We start from the raw sequence: 21,656 nt of genomic DNA, 5'->3' as shown, positions 1-21,656 counted from the left end.
AAGAATCCTCTTCTATGTTGGTGGAAAAACCTTCTCTCCTCCAGACGCAAAGAATGCCCCCTTGTGCCCGTCACCTTCCTTGGTATAAACAAATCCTCAGCGAGATATTTGTATTGTCCCCTTATATACTTATACATGGTTATTAGATCGTCCCTCAGTCGTCTTTTTTCTAGACTAAATAATCCTAATTTCGCTAATCTATCTGGGTATTGTAGTTCTCCCATCCCCTTTATTAATTTTGTTGCCCTCCTTTGTACTCTCTCTAGTTCCATTATATCCTTCCTGAGCACCGGTGCCCAAAACTGGACAAAGTACTCCATGTGCGGTCTAACTAGGAATTTGTACAGAGGCAGTATAATGCTCTCATCATGTGTATCCAGACCTCTTTTAATGCACCCCATGATCCTGTTTGCCTTGGCAGCTGCTGCCTGGCACTGGCTGCTCCAGGTAAGTTTATCATTAACTAGGATCCCCAAGTCCTTCTCCCTGTCAGATTTACCCAGTGGTTTCCCGTTCAGTGTGTAATGGTGATATTGATTCCTTCTTCCCATGTGTATAACCTTACATTTATCATTGTTAAAACTCATCTGCCACCTTTCAGCCCAAGTTTCCAACCTATCCAGATCCAGATTAAAATGAACCAATCATGGATTTCCAATTATTTTGCCCCACCATCCCCAGCTGACACGTAGCTTGCCTGAAAAATGTATTGCTTTTGCTGTCCTCTTGCTGAATTCTCCAATTCCTCCATTTGCAGCAGCTGAATGTCTACCATAGGCAATTTTTATGCCTCCCTAAATGGGCTGACTACCCCCACAGGGACGTGGTCACCATCTGGCACAAGCACCCATGCGAGTGCCGTTTGCCTGGACAGGTGGGTGTGCCCACTCTTGGTCGACGGCATTGGCACAGGGTCCCACATATTACAATGAAGTGTCTCTGACGCTGGTGGTGCACAACCAATGTCAGATACACCGTTGTAACATGAGGGTCCCTGAGCCAGTACCGCCGTCCACGAGAGAGTGTTCCATCCAGCTCGAGCAGTACTCTACCACTTGCAAAACTCACCTCTCCCTGCCCCACCACTATGTGGTCTATGCTGTTAAATCCTTAAATGGCACTGGCATTACAAATTTGTTGCAATAACAGATGATCGTAAAAATAGGGGCCCTGGCTTCCATTGACACCCCTTAATACTTTGCGCCAACTACCCCTGTCTGCAACTCTGCGGAAGAGCCCACCCTTGTACCTTGCTATGCCCCCAGTTTATTTAAGACCAATTCCTTGGCTGATATTTAGCCCACTTTAGTATTTTGGCCTACTAATTGTGTCAGCCACTTCTAACAGTTGACTTCCGCTGAACAAAGCTATGCCGCCTGTGTACTCCTCGTACAAATTTAGAACTCCAATTTGCCAGCGTTTTTTAGTTTAGGCCTCTGTATGTCTGTCTGTCTGTCTGTGCCAGACATTACAACTGTCCCCCCTGAAACAAGCTATGCCGCCTGGTTAGTCCTGATAGCAGTTTTGAACTGCATTTAGGCACCTTTTTTTTTTAGGCGTCTGTCAGCCTGTCTGAGGCACTTATTACAGAAGTCCTCCGCTGAACCAATCTATGCTGCCTCTGTTCTCCTCTTACCAATCTAGAACAGCATTTAGCCAACTTAGTTATTTTGGCCTAGTAACTGCATCAGACTCCCACCGCTGAACCCAGCAAGGCCGCCTGTGTACTCCTCTTACCAAGTGTGAACAGAATATAGCCTTCTTTTTTTATTTTAGGCCTATTCAGTGCATCAGAGTCACTAATAACACTTGTCCTCCTCCGCTGAACCACGCTGTGCCACCCGTGTACTCCTCTTACAAATTTTGAACTGCAATTAGCCACCCTTTTTAATTGTAGGCCTACTCTTTCTGTCTGTGCCACATGTTACAGTTGACCTCCGCTGAAGAAAGCTATGCCGCCTGCGTACTCCACTAACCAATTTTCAACTGCATTTTGCCTACTTTCTTACTTAGGCCTACTAACTGTGTCTGCCTCCCATTACGGTTGTCCTTCACTAAACAAAGCTGAGCCTCAGTTTTAATCCGTTGTCAGATATTAAACTGCATTTCGGCTACTGTTTTGGTTGGGCGTACTAACGGTGTCTGACGCTGCTTGGTGTTCACCTCCACTTCACAAAGCTGAGCTTCAATCTTCAGTCTTTCGGCCTATCTCACATATAAAACTGCATTTGGGCTAATGGTTTGGTTGGGTGTACTAACACTGTCTGCCGCTGTTTTTTGTTTCCCTTCACTGAGCAAAGACGAGCTTCAATCCTCAGGCTTTCGGGCTGTATCAGATACTTAACTGCATTTAAGCTACTTGTTTGGTTGGGCCTAGTAACGGTGTCTGCGGCTGCTTGATTTTCTCCAATGAACAAATCTGAGCTTCAATCTTCAGGCTTTCAGCCTATATCAGATATTAAACTGCATTTGAACTTCTAGTTTGGTTGGGCCTAATAAGGGTGTCTGCAGCTGCTTGGTGTTCTCAACTGAACAAATCTGAGCTTCAATCTTCAGGCTTTCGGCTGATATTTTTAATGTGAAACTGCATTTGGGCTACTAGTTTGGTTGGGGCCTACTAACGGTGTCTGCCGCTCCTTGGTGTTCTCCTGGTTTGTTTTCCTGAGCTTCGATCTTCAGGCTTTCGGCCTATATTTTTAATCTGAAACTGCATTTGGGCTACTAGTTTGGTTGGGGCCTACTAACGGTGTCTGCTGCTCCTTGGTGTTCTCCTGGTTTGTTTTCCTGAGCTTCGATCTTCAGGCTTTCGGCCTATATTTTTAATCTGAAACTGCATTTGGGCTACTAGTTTGGTTGGGGCCTACTAACGGTGTCTGCCGCTCCTTGGTGTTCTCTTGGTATTTTTTCCTGAGCTTCGATCTTCAGGCTTTCGGCCTATTTTTTTAATCTGAAACTGCATTTGGGCTACTAGTTTGGTTGGGACCTACTAACGGTGTCTGTTGCTCCTTGGTGTTCTCCTCCACTGAAAAAAGCAGTGCCGCCTGTTTACTACTGTTACCAATTTTGAACTGCATTTAGCCTACTTACTTATTTTGGCCTACTCACTGTGTCAGCCTCTCATTACAGTTGTCCACTGTTATGGACCTGGTGGTTAGGAGCACCCGGCACGACCTGATAGTTAAACTGACACAGGACAAGCTCTGGGATGCGGGAGCTCTGCTGACCGCAACCCTTAATCCTATCACAACAACTAGAAATACCCGTGGAGCGTTCCTGACACTCCCTAGACGTCTCTTCACAGCCTAAGAGCTAGCTAGCCCTAAAGATAGAAAATAAAGCCTACCTTGCCTCAGAGAAATTCCCCAAAGGTAAAGGAAGCCCCCCACATATATTGACTGTGAGTTAAGATGAAGTCACAAACACAGAAATGAAACAGATTTCAGCAAAGGGAGGCCAGACTTACTAAACAGACAGAAGATAGGAAAGGTATCTTTGCGGTCAGCACAAAAAACTACAAAAGACCACGCAAAGTGTGCAAAAAGACCTCTGCACCGACTAACGGTACGGAGATGCCACTCTGCATCCCAGAGCTTCCAGCTAGCAAGGCAGAATCATGATATCCAGCAGGACAAGAAAACAATGAACAAATTATAACTATCAGGGACTTAGCTTCTGCTGGAGCAGACAGGTAACCAGAAAGATCCAGGAGCGAACTGAACCAATGCAGGAACATTGATAGCTGGCATGGAGTAACGATCTGAGTGGAGTTAAATAGAGCAGCCAACCACAGGATAAACCACGTCACCTGTGTAAGGAACCTCAGAAGCAGCAGCTCCACTCACAGCCACCAGAGGGAGTCCATAGACAGAGCTCGCCGAAGTACCATTCACGACCACAGGAGGGAGTTCGACAACAGAATTCACAACAGTCCTCCACTGAACAAAGCAATGCCGCCTGGTTAGTCCTGTTACCAATTTTGAACTACATTTAGCCCACTTTATTATTTGGGCCTATATCTGTGTTTCCTCCTCATCCTGCCCATTGCCCAGCCAGTGCTAGATGAGTCTGCTGGTACATTGACCCAGGCCACTATATTCCTCTTGCACGCTACACAGCCAGAATCTGATCCTGCTGAAAGTCAGGTTCCCCCTCCCGCATACTATACCACCTTACACGGGGACAAAGAGGAACGTGCAGATGAAAGTGCAGGTTCCTTTATCAGGTGGGTGGGCATTCTCGTTGGCGACATCACTGGCACAGGGCCCCTCATAGTATGCAAAAGTGTTGCTGCCGGTGGGAGGCGCCACAGCCGGGCAAACGCACCGCCGTACTTTGAGGGGCCCTGTGCCAGTACCAATGCGAACGAATGGGCCCCCACTGCTTGCTCAGGATCACAGCATCTGCAACGTTTTAATACTAACCTCTCCCTGCTCCATCGCCATGATGTAGTCCGCGTTTCCAGGGCCCACGAAAAACTTGAACCAGCCTTACCCCCCCACAACTTTAGCCAAATGACACCCAATTTTCAATGCCGAACAATTATTATAAGGTAAATTAAGATTGACAAGCTTAAGTGACAAGAATTGATGTTTTTGACATTAAAATGGGCACTGTAGGTGTTTTCCTGTCCTCCACTCACTGCCGACTTTGATTCCCCATTAACTTGCATTGGGTTTCTTGTTTCGTTCGATCCCCGACTTTTCGCGATAATCGGCTAATTTCACCCGACCCGACTCGATCCTAAAAATGTAAAAGTCGCTCAATCCTAATGGAGAGGTGTCTAATTTACAACTCTCAATTACTAAGCCAGGCTTGATGTCACCTTACAATATAAAGGTGGCATAAACCTCCAAACTATTACTCCACTGGCCTCCACTACAGGGCAGGGAAGAGCGAGGCTAAGTGCCAGAATTGGCACATCTTATAGATTCACCTTTTCTGGATAGCTTGGAGCTGATGTGTGTAGCTGGGGGGGGGGCAATATTCATGGTCCCTTCCTAGGCTATTAATATCAGCCTGCAGCTGTCGGCATAGCCTTTGCTGGTTATTAATGGTGGGGGGACCCCATGTCATTTTTTGGGGGGTGTCCCTCATTTTAATAGCCAGTAAAGGCTAAGTATACAGATGTGAGCTGATATTAATAGCTTGTGAAGCTCCATGGGTATTACCCCCTTTCCGGGCTATAAACATCTGGCTTTCCCTCTGCTGGTTTTGAATATTGCACTGGAGCCCACACCATTTTTTTCTGTAATCTTTTATTAATTACATACATGTCAAATAATTTGCACACACACGCTATTAATTGTATTGCTCACTGTCATGTATATATCTACCTGTTCTGCATATATTTACTGTATGTAAACCATGTCTTCTATCCTGCCGTCTCCTGCAGTGATTTTACAAAAATTAATCACCGGCTATTCTTCTATCTATCTCTCTATGAAATATAAAGACATATACAGTATATATATATATATATATATATATACATATATATATACATATATATATATATATATATATATATATATATATATACACCGCTCAAAAAAATAAGGGAACACTAAAGTACCACATACTAGATATCACTGAATGAAATATTCCAGTTGTAAATCTTTATTCATTGCATAGTGAAATATGTTGAGAACAATAAAACCTAAAAATGATCAACATAAACCGTAACTAACATATAACGGAGGTCCGGAGTTGGAATGATGCCCAAAATCAAAGTGGAAAATGAAGTTACATGCTGATCAAACAGTGAAAATGCCTCAAGACAAGGAAATGATGCTCAGTAGTGTGAGTGGCCTCCATGTGCCTTTATGACCTCCCTACAATGCCTGGCCATGCTCCTGATGAGGCGGCGGATGGTCTCCTGAGAGATCTCCTCCCAGACCTGAACTAAAGCATCCGCCAACTCCTGGACAGTCTGTGGTGCAACGTGATATTGGTGGATGGTGCGAGACATGATATCCCAGACGTGTTCAATCGGATTCAGGTCCGGGGGAATGGGTGGGCCAGTCCATAGCTTCAATGCCTTCATCTTGCAGGAACTGCTGACACACTCCAGCCACATGAGGTCTTGCACTGCCCTGCATTAAGAGGAACTCAGGGCCAACCACACCAGCATATATTTTCACAAGGGGTCTGAGGATCACTTCTCGGTACCTAGTGGCAATCAGTCTACCTCTGGCGGCTGCACCATTACTGGCCCACTGCCAAACTGGTCACACTGAAGGATGTTGCAGGCAGCAGATCACTCTACACGCATCCCCAGAGTCTGTCACATCTATCACATGTGCTCAGTGTGAACCTTCTTCATCTGTGAAGAGTACAGGGCGCCTGTGGTGAATTTGCCAATCCTGGTGTTCTGTGGAAAATGCCAAGCGTCCTGCATGGTGTTGGGCTGTGAGCACAAACTCCGTCTGTGGACTCAGACCATCCTCATGGAGTTGGTTTCTAACTGTTTGTGCAGACATATGCCCATTTTTGACCTGCTGGAGGTCATTTTGCAGGGCTCTGGCAGTGCTCCTCCTGTTCCTCCTTGCACAAAGGCTGAGGTAGCGATCCTGCTGCTGGGTTGTTGCCCTCCTATGGCTCCCTCCATATCTCCTGGTGTACTTGCCTGTCTCCTGGTAGGGCCTCCAGCCTCTGGAGCCTACGCTGACAGACACAGGAAACCTTGCCACAGCTCATATTGATGTGTCATCCTGGATGACCTGCAATACCTGAGCCATTTGTTTGGGTTGTAGTGTCATTCTCATGCTACCACAAGTGTGAAAGCACAACCAACATTCAAAAGTGACCAAAACATCAGCCAGAAAGCATTGATACTAAGATGTGGTCCGAAGTTCCCAGCTAAAAATTTAGCATTTATTTTCTGAAAATGAGAAATGGTCAAAATAACAAAAAAAAATGCTTTGCTTGCAGACCGCAAATAATGCAAAAAAACAAGTTCATAATCATTTGGAAACAACAATACTAATGTTTTAACTCGGGAAGAGTTCAGAAATCAATATTTTGTGGAATAACCATGATTTTTATTCACAGCTTTCATGCGTCTTTGCTTGCTTTCCACCTGTCTTTCACACTGCTTTAGGGTGACCTTATGCCACTCCTGGTAATAATAATAATAATAATAATAATAATAATAATTTTTATTAGTATAGCGCCAACATATTCCGCAGCACTTTACAATAAGCGGGGACATGTACAGACAATAAATTCGGTACAAGTTAAGACAATTTAATCAGTGACATTAGGGGTGAGGTCCCTGCTCGCAAGCTAACAATCTACAAGGAAATGGAGGGACACAATAGGTGAAAAGTGCTCGTTATTTCAGGTCTGGCAATTATAATAAATAGGGATTTTCATATGAAGCTGCATGATCCGGTCATCAGCCCGTGTGTTTAAGTGCAATAGTCAAGTATCAAGTGCAGTTATCGTGTGCATGGAGGGTGTGGAGACAGATGAGTAGTAGGGTGCAGATTCACATGAAGATAATATTTGGAAGGAGGAAACAGGACAAAGTTAGTTTACTGAGTAGTTGATGTGGTAGGCTTGTTTGAAGAGATGGGGTTTTAAAGCGCGCTTGAATAGATCGGGGCTAGGTATCAGTCTGGTCGTCTGGGGAAGTGCATTCCAGAGAGCTGTCACAGCACGAGAGAAGTCTTGGAGACGGAGGTGCGAGGTTCGGATTACGGGGGATGTTAGTCTTAGGTCATTTGTAGAACGGAGGGCACGTGTAGGGCGATAGATGGAGATGAGAGAGGAGATATAAGGCGGTGCAGAACTGTGGAGAGCTTTGTGGGTGAGAGAGATGAGTTTATACTGGACCCTGTAGCGAATGGGTAGCCAGTGTAATGACTGGCACAAGATGGAGGCATTGGTGAAGCGGTTGGACAGAAATATGGCCCTGGTACAAACATTTAAGCAGTTCTTCTTTCGTTGATGGTTTGTGACAATCCATCTTCCTCTTGATTACATTCTAGAGGTTTTCGAAGGGGTTCAGGCCTGGAGATTCGGCTGGGCATGACAGGGATTTGATGTGGTGGTCCTTATTCTACACCTTGATTGACCTAGCTGTGTGGCATGTCACATTGTCCTGCTGGGAAAACCAGTCCTCAGAGTTGGGGAACATTGCCTGAGAAAAAGGAATCAACTGTTTTTCCAAGATAACCTTGCATGCAGCTTTTTTCTTTCGTCCTTTGCAAAGATTAACCTGCCCAAATCCAGTCTTGCTGAAGCATCCCCAGATCATCTCCGATCCTCCACTAAATTTCACAGTGGGTGCAAGACACTGTGGCTTGTATGCCTCTCAAGATCTCCATCTAACCATTAGACGAACAGGTGTTGGGTAAAGCTGAAAATTAGACTCATCAGAGAAGATTACCTTACTCCAGTCCTCTATGGTCCAATCCTTATGGTCTTTGGCAAACTTCAGCCTGGCCCTCCTTTGCTTCTCATTGATGAAAGGCTTTTTTCTAGCTTTACATGATTTGGGTCCTGCCTCTAGGAGCCTGATACGAACTGTTCTTGCCGTGCACTTCACCTCAGCTGCTATTTGCCATTCATTTTGTAGGTCACTTGATGTCATCCTAAGGTTGCCAAATGACAGTCAAATAAGCTGTTTGTCAGCATGGTCAATGGAGAGTCATTTTCACCCTCTGCCTGTCTGTAGCTTTGTTGTCCCCAATGTCTGCTGCTTGACCTTGTTGTAATGGACTGCCATCTTAGAAATTTTAAGGATGGAGGCAACATGACCCTCTCTGTGTTGCTCTGCTACTAATGCCAGAATTGAGCCCTTCTTTTCTTCACTCAAGACTTTTCCTTCCAATTCTTTTTTCATGGGTAAAATTTATTTTTTTTATACCTATTGTTAGGGGTCGAGTTCCCGCTTCTGCACAGGGGGAATCTCGAGCCGCCTCCGCTGCGGTCTCCCATTCTTGTCCAGCCGCAGTGGAGTCTGCTCAGCAAAGACGTCGGTCCCAGCGTCTTGCTCATTCTCACTCTGTTCTGAGAGTTACTGCTGCTTCTCCAGTCTCTGCCATTGAAGTCAGTGCTGGTCAGCAGCGAGCGGACGTCTCTGGGACTAAGTCCTTGTCTGCACGTACTGAGCATGCCCAGCATAAGGTCTCCCGTTGGAGATCGAGGGTCATGTGCTCAGGCTCTGCAGCACATTCCATTGGTCCTCTTGGCAGGTCCTAGAAGGGCAAAAGTGCTGTGGCCACTTCCTGTGCTGCTGCTATATAAACTGCGCATGACCGCACGGCCATGCGCTAGTATTGTTTTACAATTGCTTATGTGTGTATGTTGTGAGTGCAAGTCGTCCTTGGATACCCCTTTCCTATTGAATGTCTGTTCGCGGAAGGTGTATGGCTGCTATCTAGCGCCCGACTTAGCCTACAGCACTAGTCACACATCACAGCGTCCTGTAGCTGTGCCTGCCAGTACGGCGCCGTGCGCCTGCCTTGCGCTTTCCATACCCGAGTCTGGGTGGTTAGTGGCGTCCGTCAGCGCGGCATCGCTCGCACTCTTGTGCACATATATTTCCTAAGGTTCTCTACACACCCAGTTGCGGTGTTGCGCCAGCAGGGGTCTAATCGGGCTCCAATCCCTTCTGGGGTTAAGTCCGCTGACCACTTGCTCGCGCACTTGTGCGGTACTGCGGTCCTGTGAATTAACAGGATCGCTTTCTTCACGCTGGGTGAGGTTAAACCCACGCGTGTATACTTTAGTGTACCGCCATACAGTCTGCAAATTGCTAGCAGCAGGTTCTCACCTGCACGGTGGACCCCGGACTGCGAACGCACCTTTATCATCTGTCTTGGTGCGTTCCGCCAGTCCTAACAGAATACTAGCGCCAGGGTCTGGCTAGTAAAATGGCGGACGACCAGCGTTTACAGCGGTACATCCAGCAGCTGGAGGGAAGGTTGGCGGCTCTTGAGCGTACAACCTCAGCTGTGGATGTCACTGCTGTAGCTGTGCAGGCTGCAAGTGTAGCCGCGGCCAGTTTGTCCACTGCCACCCCTGCTCCGACTTTATCCCGTCTCCCACTACCTGACAAGTTTGCTGGCGACAGTAAACTTTGTCGCGGATTCGTGAGTCAGTGCTCTATACATCTTGAGCTCCTGGCGTCACGTTTTCCTACGGAGCGGGCGAGAGTGGGATTTATCCTATCTCTCTTGTCGGGCAGGGCGTTGGAGTGGGCAACGCCACTCTGGGAGCGAGATGATCGTGTGGTACAGAGTGCTCCTCTCTTCTTGGACACTCTGAAGCAGGTCTTTTTAGGGCCTCGGGTTACCCACGACACCGCACTCCAATTGTTGTCCATTACACAGGGTACCTCCGTGGTCAGCCAGTTTGCCATTCAGTTCCGGACTCTAGCTTCAGAGTTAGAGTGGCCAGACAAAGTTCTTATTCCGGTGTTCTGGAGGGGACTGGCAGACCACGTGAAAGACGCCTTGGCCACTAGGGAGATACCGGCCACACTGGAGGAACTTATTTCCGTGTCTACCCGCATCGACCTCCGTTTTCACGAGCGGAGGTTGGAGCGGACCCAGTGTAGGCAGAGGTTTCGGCTGGCTCCAACTTTCGCCAGACCTCTGGAATCTCCTGTCTTGGCGTCAGATTCTCATGAGGCCATGGAGGTTTCTCGAGCGGGACCTAAATCTCTAGCCGCTCGAGTACCCGTAGTTTGTAATAACTGTCGACAACATGGACATTACGCCAATAAATGTCCGCGGCGGTCGGGAAACGATCGCGTCTAGTGGCCATTGGGGGAGGTTCACTAGACACAGCAGCATTCTCCTCCAAACTGTCCTTTAAAGGGACAATCCTGTTAGGCTCCTCCACTCTTACAGTCGAGCTTTGTGTGGATTCAGGAGCAGAGGGAAGTTTCATGTCCTCTGCTTTTGCTACACGTCATGCTATACCACTGGTCATGCTCGCCAAACCAATAACGGTTAGAGTTGTGAATGGGGCGACACTCCCACTGCAAATCACGCACCAGACAGTCCCGTTATCGCTGTCCATGTCTCCTTCCCACCAGGAGATTATTTCCCTTCTTGTCCTTCCTGAGGGAATGGATGAGATTTTGCTGGGAATACCCTGGCTCCGTTTCCACTCGCCACATATTGAGTGGTCCTCAGGGAAAATATTGGGCTGGAGTAAGTCATGTTTGGGCAGATGTGTGAGTGAGTGTGTACAGGTCTCTTCTACCCAGGTACCCGCAGATCTCTCGTCACTTCCCAGGTATTATTGGTGTTATGCAGACGTGTTCTCTAAAAAGGCTGCTGAGACTCTACCGCCCCATCGCCCTTACGACTGTCCTATCGACCTCTTGCCGGGAGCTGAACCTCCTAGGGGAAGGGTATATCCCCTCTCTCTTCCTGAGACGGAGGCTATGTCTCAATACATTCAGGAGAATTTAGCAAGAGGATTTATAAGGAAGTCAGTGTCTCCGGCAGGGGCGGGATTCTTCTTCGTGCAGAAGAAGAACGGGGAGTTACGTCCTTGCATCGATTACAGGGGTCTCAATGCAATCACAATTAAGAACAAATACCCGTTGCCCCTGATATCGGAGCTCTTTGACAGATTAAGGGGAGCTAAAATTTTCACCAAATTAGATCTGCGGGGTGCCTACAATCTGATTCGCATCCGTGAGGGGGACGAATGGAAAACGGCTTTCAATACCAGGGATGGGCACTATGAGTACCTGGTGATGCCTTTCGGGCTCTGTAATGCCCCAGCCGTTTTTCAGGACTTTGTCAACGATATCTTCCGGGATATGCTTTCCACCTCGGTCGTAGTCTATCTGGATGATATCCTCATCTTTTCTCCAGATATTGACTCCCACCGGAGAGATGTTGGCAGAGTCTTCGAACTCCTACGGGCGAATTCCTTATATGCAAAGTTGGAGAAGTGTGTGTTCGAGCAGGAGTCCTTGCCTTTCCTGGGCTATATCGTCTCGGCCCAGGGATTGGCTATGGATCCTGCCAAACTACAAGCAGTGATGGACTGGCAGGAACCCCATTCTCTTAAAGCGGTGCAGCGCTTTATGGGGTTCATAAATTACTATCGCCAGTTCATTCCCCACTTTTCAACTTTGGTAGCTCCCTTGGTATCCCTCACCAAGAAGGGAGCGAATCCCAAATTGTGGTCCGAAGGGGTCTCCAAGGCCTTCTCTTCTATAAAGTCCCATTTTGCCAGCGCTCCTATCTTACATCGTCCCGATGTGGGTAAGCCATTCCTTCTGGAAGTGGATGCCTCATCCGTTGGCGCTGGAGCAGTCCTCTATCAAAAGGATGCTCAGGGTCGGAAGCATCCATGCTTCTTTTTCTCAAAGACCTTCACACCAGCGGAGAGAAATTACTCCATCGGGGATAGAGAGTTGTTGGCAATGAAGTTGGCCTTTTCGGAGTGGAGACATCTCTTGGAGGGTGCCCGGTTCCCATTCCAGGTTTTCACGGATCACAAGAATTTGGTCTATTTACAAACAGCCCAGCGGCTGAATTCTCGTCAGGCCAGATGGTCCTTGTTTTTCTCCCGGTTCCACTTTACCCTACATTATCTCGCCGGGGAGAAGAACATTCGTGCCGACGCTCTCTCTCGCTCCTTCGTGTCAGCTGAGGAGGAGGAGGACGAGCCTCGGCTCATTGTCCCTTCGGAGAGTCTGAGAACTGTAGCTCCGGTTTCGCTGGAGTCTGTGCCCCCGGGCAAGACTTTTGTTCCCATCAATTTGCGTCCGGAGGTTCTCTCTTGGGCTCATTCGTCCAGAGTGGGTGGACACTTTGGGGCTAAAAGGACCTCTGAGCTACTGGCGAGGACGTACTGGTGGCCACATATGGTTCGTGACGTCGGAGACTACGTTCGGGCATGTGTCTCTTGTGCCAAGAATAAGTCTTCCCGACAACGGCCAGCTGGTTTGTTATACCCTCTGCCGGTGGCAGACAGGCCCTGGGAGATGGTCGGGATGGATTTTGTTGTGGGTTTGCCCAAGTCTCGTGGCTGTACCATTATTTGGGTAATCACCGACCATTTTTCTAAAATGGTGCATTTGGTGCCACTTCCCCGGTTACCTTCTGCACGGGCCTTGGCAGCGTTGTTTGTCAAACACATCTTTCGTCTTCACGGTATGCCAGACAAAATTGTCAGTGACCGAGGTCCCCAGTTTGCGTCTCGGTTCTGGAGAGAGCTTTGTCGTCTTCTCAGTATCGAGTTGAATCTCTCTTCGGCTTATCATCCCGAGACGAATGGGTTGGTAGAGAGAGCCAACCAGACCTTGGTCACATATCTGCGACATTTTGTTTCTGCTAAGCAGGATGACTGGGCATCTTTGCTACCGTGGGCGGAGTTTGCTCTTAACAATGCTGTCGCTGATTCCACTGGACAGACTCCATTCCTCCTTAACTATGGTCAGCATCCGAGGGTACCTGTGCCCATGCCCGTGTCTTCCGCCGATTCCAGGGTGGCAGACTGGGCTGTGGAGGCACGGGACATTTGGGATCGCACTCAGGATGCTATTCAGGCTTCCAAGGAGAGAATGAGGTCCTCCGCCGATGCACATCGGCGCCCCGCTCCAACCTTTGCTCCTGGCGACTTAGTGTGGCTCTCCGCCCGTAACATCAGGCTGCGAGTTGAGTCCACCAAGTTTGCACCTCGCTACTTAGGCCCTTTTAAGGTCCTCGAACAGGTTAATCCTGTGGTTTACCGTCTGGCCCTTCCTCCACGCCTAGGTATCACCGACACCTTTCATGTGTCCCTCCTTAAGCCCGTCTACATGTCCCGGTTTTCTGAGTCATCTACTGGGACGTCGGGTTCGTCTACGGACGATTACGAGGTGAACGCGATCTTGGGGTACAAGGTGGTTCGTGGCAAAAAATTTTATTTGGTGGACTGGAGGGGTTACGGTCCTGAGGATAGATCCTGGGAGCCTGCTGAGTATATTCGGGCTCCGCAGCTCATTGCTGCCTTCGAACGTAGCGAGGCCCAAGGAGGGGGGGGCCCTAGGGGGGGGGGGTAATGTTAGGGGTCGAGTTCCCGCTTCTGCACAGGGGGAATCTCGAGCCGCCTCCGCTGCGGTCTCCCATTCTTGTCCAGCCGCAGTGGAGTCTGCTCAGCAAAGACGTCGGTCCCAGCGTCTTGCTCATTCTCACTCTGTTCTGAGAGTTACTGCTGCTTCTCCAGTCTCTGCCATTGAAGTCAGTGCTGGTCAGCAGCGAGCGGACGTCTCTGGGACTAAGTCCTTGTCTGCACGTACTGAGCATGCCCAGCATAAGGTCTCCCGTTGGAGATCGAGGGTCATGTGCTCAGGCTCTGCAGCACATTCCATTGGTCCTCTTGGCAGGTCCTAGAAGGGCAAAAGTGCTGTGGCCACTTCCTGTGCTGCTGCTATATAAACTGCGCATGACCGCACGGCCATGCGCTAGTATTGTTTTACAATTGCTTATGTGTGTATGTTGTGAGTGCAAGTCGTCCTTGGATACCCCTTCCCTATTGAATGTCTGTTCGCGGAAGGTGTATGGCTGCTATCTAGCGCCCGACTTAGCCTACAGCACTAGTCACACATCACAGCGTCCTGTAGCTGTGCCTGCCAGTACGGCGCCGTGCGCCTGCCTTGCGCTTTCCATACCCGAGTCTGGGTGGTTAGTGGCGTCCGTCAGCGCGGCATCGCTCGCACTCTTGTGCACATATATTTCCTAAGGTTCTCTACACACCCAGTTGCGGTGTTGCGCCAGCAGGGGTCTAATCGGGCTCCAATCCCTTCTGGGGTTAAGTCCGCTGACCACTTGCTCGCGCACTTGTGCGGTACTGCGGTCCTGTGAATTAACAGGATCGCTTTCTTCACGCTGGGTGAGGTTAAACCCACGCGTGTATACTTCAGTGTACCGCCATACAGTCTGCAAATTGCTAGCAGCAGGTTCTCACCTGCACGGTGGACCCCGGACTGCGAACGCACCTTTATCATCTGTCTTGGTGCGTTCCGCCAGTCCTAACACCTATTACTTTTGGGATATAACTAGGATTTGTTTTGCCATCCAGCTTGTCCTATTGCAAGAGGACTGTGAACACCACAGCAGTGTTTTTATACTTTCCCTCATTCATTAAATAAGATTTGGTTCAGGTGATCACCTAATCAGAAGCACATTAAGTATAGATAGGTGCACTCTGGTTGGAATTCAACAGACACTGGAATGGAATGGCTGTCAGACATGTAGAGAAGCCGATTTTTATAAAACTGCCGTGATATCTTAATTTTTGCAAGAGCTGTATATACATATATATATATATTTATATATATATATATACGAGGAGCGATCCAAAAGTAATGATAATCGGTTATTTCTATTGCCCACAGAAATTAAAATAAAATGTTTTCTTCTCTCTTAGGTACCCACTAGACCAGGAAATAAAAAATCACTTAAATAGACCACGATTCCCGGGAGCTACATTCATTTGAATATGAACTGCCGAGGAGTGAACATCAAAATGGAAAAAAACGAGCTCAGAGCTGTCATCAAATACCTCTGCTTGAAAAAAATGACTACCAAAGACATACACAGGGACTTGGTGGAAACATTGGGGGACTCTTGTCTTCCATATTCCACAGTTGCACACTGGGCCAAGGAATTTAAGCTGGGAAGAACATCGACGGAAGATGAACATCGTGAAGGACGCCCATCCACGTCCCTCAATGAAGAAAATGTGAAAAAAGTTGTATTGGCAGATCTAAGAGTGACTATCAGGCATGTAGCGGAGGTCACAGGGATCTCATATGGCAGTATTCAAAGAATCCTTGCAAAAGAATTGCAAATGAGAAAGGTCTCCGCGCGTTGGCTGCCAAAAATGTTAACCGACGAGCAAACGAAGAAACAAGTTGACATTTCAATAGCAAATCTTGAAAAGTTCCAAGCAGACAAGGAAAATTTTTTGTCACGTTTTTTGACCATGGACGAGACCTGGATCCACCACTTTGATCCCAAAACTAAACATCAATCGATGAGATGGAAACGAGCCGACGAACCAACGCCGAACAAAATTAAAAGTGTCAAGCTCAGCAGGGAAGGTTATGGCGTCCGTTTTTTGGGACGCTGAAGGAATTATTATGGTGGACTATTTGGAGAAGGGAGCCACTATTATAGGCTCCTACTACGCAGAACAAATAAGAAGATTGCGGGAGGCTATCAAGGAGAAAAGGCGTGGCAAACTGCGGGCTGGAGTGTTGTTTCACCAAGATAACGCGCCGGCTCACAAAGCTGCAGTTGCCATGGCTACCATTCAAGAAGCGGGCTTTGAACTGGTGGAACACCCCCCTATTGGCCAGATCTAGCCCCCAGTGACTTCTTTCTCTTTCCTCGGCTCAAGGAACACCTACGGGGGAAAAGAAATTTGACGAGAATAGTGACGAGATAACCGCTGTTGAGGATTTTTTTGAGGGTCAAGATCAAGAATTTTTTTCAAAGGGAATTCTAAGTCTAGAAAAGAGATGGACTAAATTTATAGACTTGTTAGGAGACTATGTAGAAAAATAAAAAATTTTTTTGACTATATTCATTGTGTTTAGTATTGATTATCATTACTTTTGGATCGCCCCTCGTATATATATATATATATATATATATATATATATATATATAGTACAGACCAAAAGTTTGGACACACCTTCTCCTTTAAAGATTTTTCTGGATTTTCATGACTATGAATATTGTGCATTCACACTGAAGGCATCAAAACTATGAATTAACACGTGTGGAATTATATACTTAACAAAAAAGTGTGAAACAACTGAAAATATGTCTTGTATTCTAGGTTCTTCAAAGTAGCCACGTTTTGCTTTGATGAATGCTTTGCACACTCTTGGCAAAGAGAATGACAAGAGTGTGCAAAGCAGTCATCAAAGCAAAAGGTGGCTACTTTCAAGAACCCAGAATATAAGACATAATTTCAGTTGTTTTACACTTTTTTGTTAAGTATATAATTCCACATGTGTTAATTCATAGTTTTGATGCCTTCAGTGTGAATGTATAATTTTCATAGTCATAAAAATACAGGAAAATCTTAAAATGAGAAGGTTTGTCCAAACTTTTGGTCTGTACTGTATATATTTGTGTGTGTATGTGTTTTGATGAATTTTTCCTTTAAAAACGATGCATAAATAACATAGAGAACTGCTGTATGTAAAAGCTCATGTTAAAATCGCATTGCAATTGGATGTAAATCAGATGCTAGGTGTGAAAATTGCAGTGTACTCACATGACATTCGCATTGTACACATCCATTTTTTCGGTCTGGAATTCGGACCGTTTTTTTTTCGTGCATATGGGTATGAGCCCTTATTCCAATGGTTCTAACTCTAATATTAAAAACCTTACCATCTACATGCATGTGGATAAGGGTTAAAAAGAAAAGGACTGAACCAAGTTAGTAGACAGACAGCTAAGGACATCAAAATAATGTCCAGCTCAATGAACAGGTTCTTCAAAGTAGCCACCTTTTGCTTTGATGACTGCTTTGCACACTCTTGTCATTCTCTTGATGAGCTTCAAGAGGTAGTCACCGGGAATGGTCTTCCAACAATCTTGAAGGAGTTCCCAGAGATGCTTAGCACTTGTTGACTCTGCGGTCCAACTCACCCCAAACCTTCTCGATTGGGTTTCGGTCTGGTGACTGTTGAGGCCAGATCATCTGGCGTAGCGCCCCATCACTCTCCTTCTTGGCAAATAGCCCTTACACAGCCTGGAGGTGTGTTTGGGGTCATTGTTCTGTTAAAAAATAAATGATGAGAAGGTGTGTCTAAACTTTTGGTTTGTACTGTATATCTCTATAAAATAATAAACTAGGTAGTTTTGTTAATGAATGATGAGATGCTGATTTTCTTCTGTGCAGAGTAAATCATGTGAATTATGCCAGGTACTACCCATAGGGTGTTGTTGGGAACTTGTCTCTGCACAGGGGCACACCGGGGGATTCCCATGTTTCCTATGAGCCAATTCCAGCCTGCGGCAACTGATTATTGTACAGTAAAGTATTACTTAATCCATATGTAAGATCTATGGGCATTTAACTTTAATATTTAGTTTCTTTCACATAACAAGTGGCTTGCAATTAAGCAGACAGAGATGATTGAATCTCTAGAAATTTAATTGAATCAGATTTGCTCATTTCAGGCGGGAGATTTGATGCATTGCTTCAACACTCCAATTCTTTAAACAAATCATATTACTGATTTATTTAAGCAATGTTTCATAGAATACATTATACCTATAATATATAGATTTATTATATAGAACTTGCATGAAAGTACAGCTAAATAATTATTGTGTTTGTGTTGTAGTTGAGACATTACATGAAGCTTTTATGTATCAATGACCTGGAGAAAGGAAGAGTATGTTTTAATGAAAAAGGTGAAATACCCGAGACATTAGAGATTCTTAACTCAATAAGTAAAGTACATAATAACACTGCAGGAGTTGAGACACTAGAAGGACTCACAGTAAACGTTGGCACATTTGATGGATCACTTCCACCAGATCAGCAACTGAATATTTCACCTTTAGATATTATTTGGATTAATAATGAGGTAAGTCACCAGGATATTAAACAAATTGTCTCAGCATCAAAAGGCGTAATTATAAAATGCTACTAATAGGAATGAGCGGACACATGAAATTTCAAGTACTGGTACTTTCAAGTACTGGCTCCAACTTGTTTTCAAAGTTTTTTTTTAAGAACTTTACACGAATTTCAGTCAGAAACAGAATAACACTGAAAGCAAAGAGGACCTGAACTTTTCAACTGGAAAATTGTCTCTCTCACACAGTGTCCGGTGCTGAACGCCGATCACTTCGGGAAGAAGTCCGTGTTTGGCGTTTAGAACTGGACACTATCTGTCCGGTACGAACCCCAAAGTTTGTGTTGGCTCATCTCTAACTACTAATACTGTTACAAACCCAACTGCAACTGATGATGATGATAATATTAGCAACATTAGTACTTACATTGTTTCTAATAAAGTAGATTGATGGAGAGATCTTTTGTCTCTGATTTTAGTGATGTCAAGTGTAGATTGACTACTGTAAAGCGTCACTACAGTTTACACAATCCACTGGGAAAGTTTTCCATCAAACATACAGTTATTGTACATAAACTGTGTGTTTTTCAATGCAGCTTTTTCCACAAGAATATAAAATCCAGCCCTTAGCCATGTAGTATGATTGTTAGTAATATTTTCCATATTATGGTTCATTCTAAGGAGTTAACTGAATTCCAACTTGGTCTCGTAAAAGGATGCCACCCCTGTGAGGGTCAGTTCTTTAATTTGCTTCCCTACTATATAATCAACCATCACCTGTAAGTGGTATTGTTGAAAAGTGTAAAGAATAGTGATGAGCGAGTATACTCTTTATTTGAGATTTTCCGAGCACGCTCGAGTAGTGTTGAGCGATACCGTCCGATACTTGAAAGTATCGGTATCGGATAGTATCGGCCGATACCCGAAAAGTATCGGATATCGCCGATACCGATATCCGATACCAATACAAGTCAATGGGACACCAAGTATTGGAAGGTATCCTGATGGTTCCCAGGGTCTGAAGGAGAGGAAACTCTCCTTCAGGCCCTGGGATCCATATTAATGTGTAAAATAAAGAATTAAGATAAAAAATATTGATATATTCACCTCTCCGGCGGCCCCTGGTCATCACCGCTGGTAACCGGCAGGCTTCTTTGTTTAAAATGAGCGCGTTTAGGACCTGAGAATGACGTCGCGGCTTCTGATTGGTCGCGTGCCGCTCATGTGACCGCCACGCAACCAATCAGAAGCCGCGACATCATTCGCAGGTCCTAAATTCCTAGAATGAGGAGTTTAGTGCCTGAGAATGACGTCGCGGCTTGTGATTGGTCCGCCGGAGAGGTGAATATATCAATATTTTTTATTTTAATTCTTTATTTTACACATCACTATGGATCCGATACCGATTCCCGATACCACAAAAGTATCGGAACTCGGTATTGGAATTCCGATACCGCAAATATCAGCCGATACCCGATACTTGCAGTATCGGAATGCTCAACACTACGCTCGAGTGACCTCCGAGCATTTTTTAGTGTTAGGAGATTTGGTTTTCATCACCTCATCTGAATAATTTACATCTGATAGCCAGCTTAATTACATGTAGGGGTTCCCTAGCAACTAGGCAACCATTCAGCTGCGGCAAGAAAAACTAAATCTCCGAGCACTAAAAAATACTCGGAGGACACCCGAGCGTGCTCTGGAAATCTCGAGCAATGATTATACTTGCTCATCACTAGTAAAGAACTGCAGGAATCAAGCCACAAAATTGAGGGATCATGGAGTGTTTAGCAAATAGTGCAAACAAATTGCCAACTCTCTGCTAACCTGATAACTACGGAGCCCCAAACTTCCTATGGCATTAACATCAGTGTAGAAAATATGGCAATGCTAAAGGCATCAAAGCATGTGTTCCTTGGCACATAGCTGCATGGAGATAGTACAGGGTCCTCATGCACTAAGGGGGCAAGGGAGCCAAAATGGTGCCAACATTTTGGCATGCTGCCCTGTAGGTGGGCACACAAGGGAGTTCCACTTACAACAGTTTCCACAATGCTGATAAAGTTGAAGTCCACTGCAATCCTAAACATTCCTGGCCCATGGCAGGCAGCACTCAGAACTTAGCGGGATCATGCATATGTCTATAGCACGTGGGCATCCAGTACTCTCATCATTATAGCATATTCTGTTTGGCCAATCTGATCATTGTACTGTAAATTATTCTTCAGAAAACACAGACACAAAAAAAATACAATCTGGTTTTATGACAATTCTAGGACTAATACAACACTAAAATGTAAACAATTCTATCATTCATTTCTTTACATACACTTTTTGAGCACTAAAAGTCCAAACAACTTCTGAATTTCTTTCTGCCATAAAGCCATTATATTATTTTTCTTTCTTCTTCCTATAGATGCCATATAGTCGGTGCTCAGAAAAGTGTTTTCCAGGATCAAGAAAAGCTGTCTTAGAAGGGCATCACATATGTTGCTATGAATGTATCTTATGCTCTAATGGAGAAGTTTCCAATAAATCTGGTAACCAAAGCTATTAGAACTGGAAACTAAGTGTTGAAAAAATATATTTAAAAAAGTAGACATTTACAGCCATTTTCCTGCCTCCAAATATTTTCCTTGGGCCCAGCTATTTGTTAGGTATCAAGTTCCCACCGCTGCACAGGGAGAATATCAAACCATGTCCTCTGCGGTCTCCCATTCTTCCCCTAGCCACAGAGGAGCCTGCTCCACAGAGACATCGGTCCCAGCGTCTGGCTCAAGCTGATGCTGAGCATCTGGTTACTGCTGCCGTCCCAGATTCAGCTACTGTAACCAGCATTATTCAGCAGCGAGCAGATGCTCCAGGGACTAAGTCCTGCTGTTTTTATGTTATACCGCCATATACTGTCCTTCATTACTAAACATCAGGTGTCATCTCTGCACGGTGGACCCCGGGCTGCGAACGCACCTTTTACGCTCTTTAATATTATTTGGTGCATTCCGCCAGCCCTAACACTATGAATTAGACTTAAAAATATCCTATTGTGATCAACTCAAACTTGTTACCAAACCTTCCAAACAGTTCA

At 45.8% G+C, this 21,656-nt stretch overlaps 1 protein-coding gene across 1 annotated transcript in view; it reads left to right on the top strand.

The window, feature by feature from the left end:
* LOC138657502 (vomeronasal type-2 receptor 26-like) overlaps positions 1 to 21,656 on the top strand; it is a 92,508-nt gene that overhangs the window by 10,091 nt on the left and 60,761 nt on the right. The window contains exons 2-3 of the mRNA XM_069745286.1: positions 18,335 to 18,580; positions 20,988 to 21,111. Coding sequence (XP_069601387.1) covers positions 18,335 to 18,580; positions 20,988 to 21,111 — 370 coding nt within the window. The remainder of the gene's footprint in view (positions 1 to 18,334; positions 18,581 to 20,987; positions 21,112 to 21,656) is intronic.

The sequence above is a fragment of the Ranitomeya imitator genome, chromosome 1 (assembly GCF_032444005.1).
Source record: "Ranitomeya imitator isolate aRanImi1 chromosome 1, aRanImi1.pri, whole genome shotgun sequence".
NCBI lineage: Eukaryota > Metazoa > Chordata > Amphibia > Anura > Dendrobatidae > Ranitomeya > Ranitomeya imitator.
Note: the sequence above shows the minus strand (reverse complement) of the source record. Positions and strands in the feature narration are given on the sequence as shown.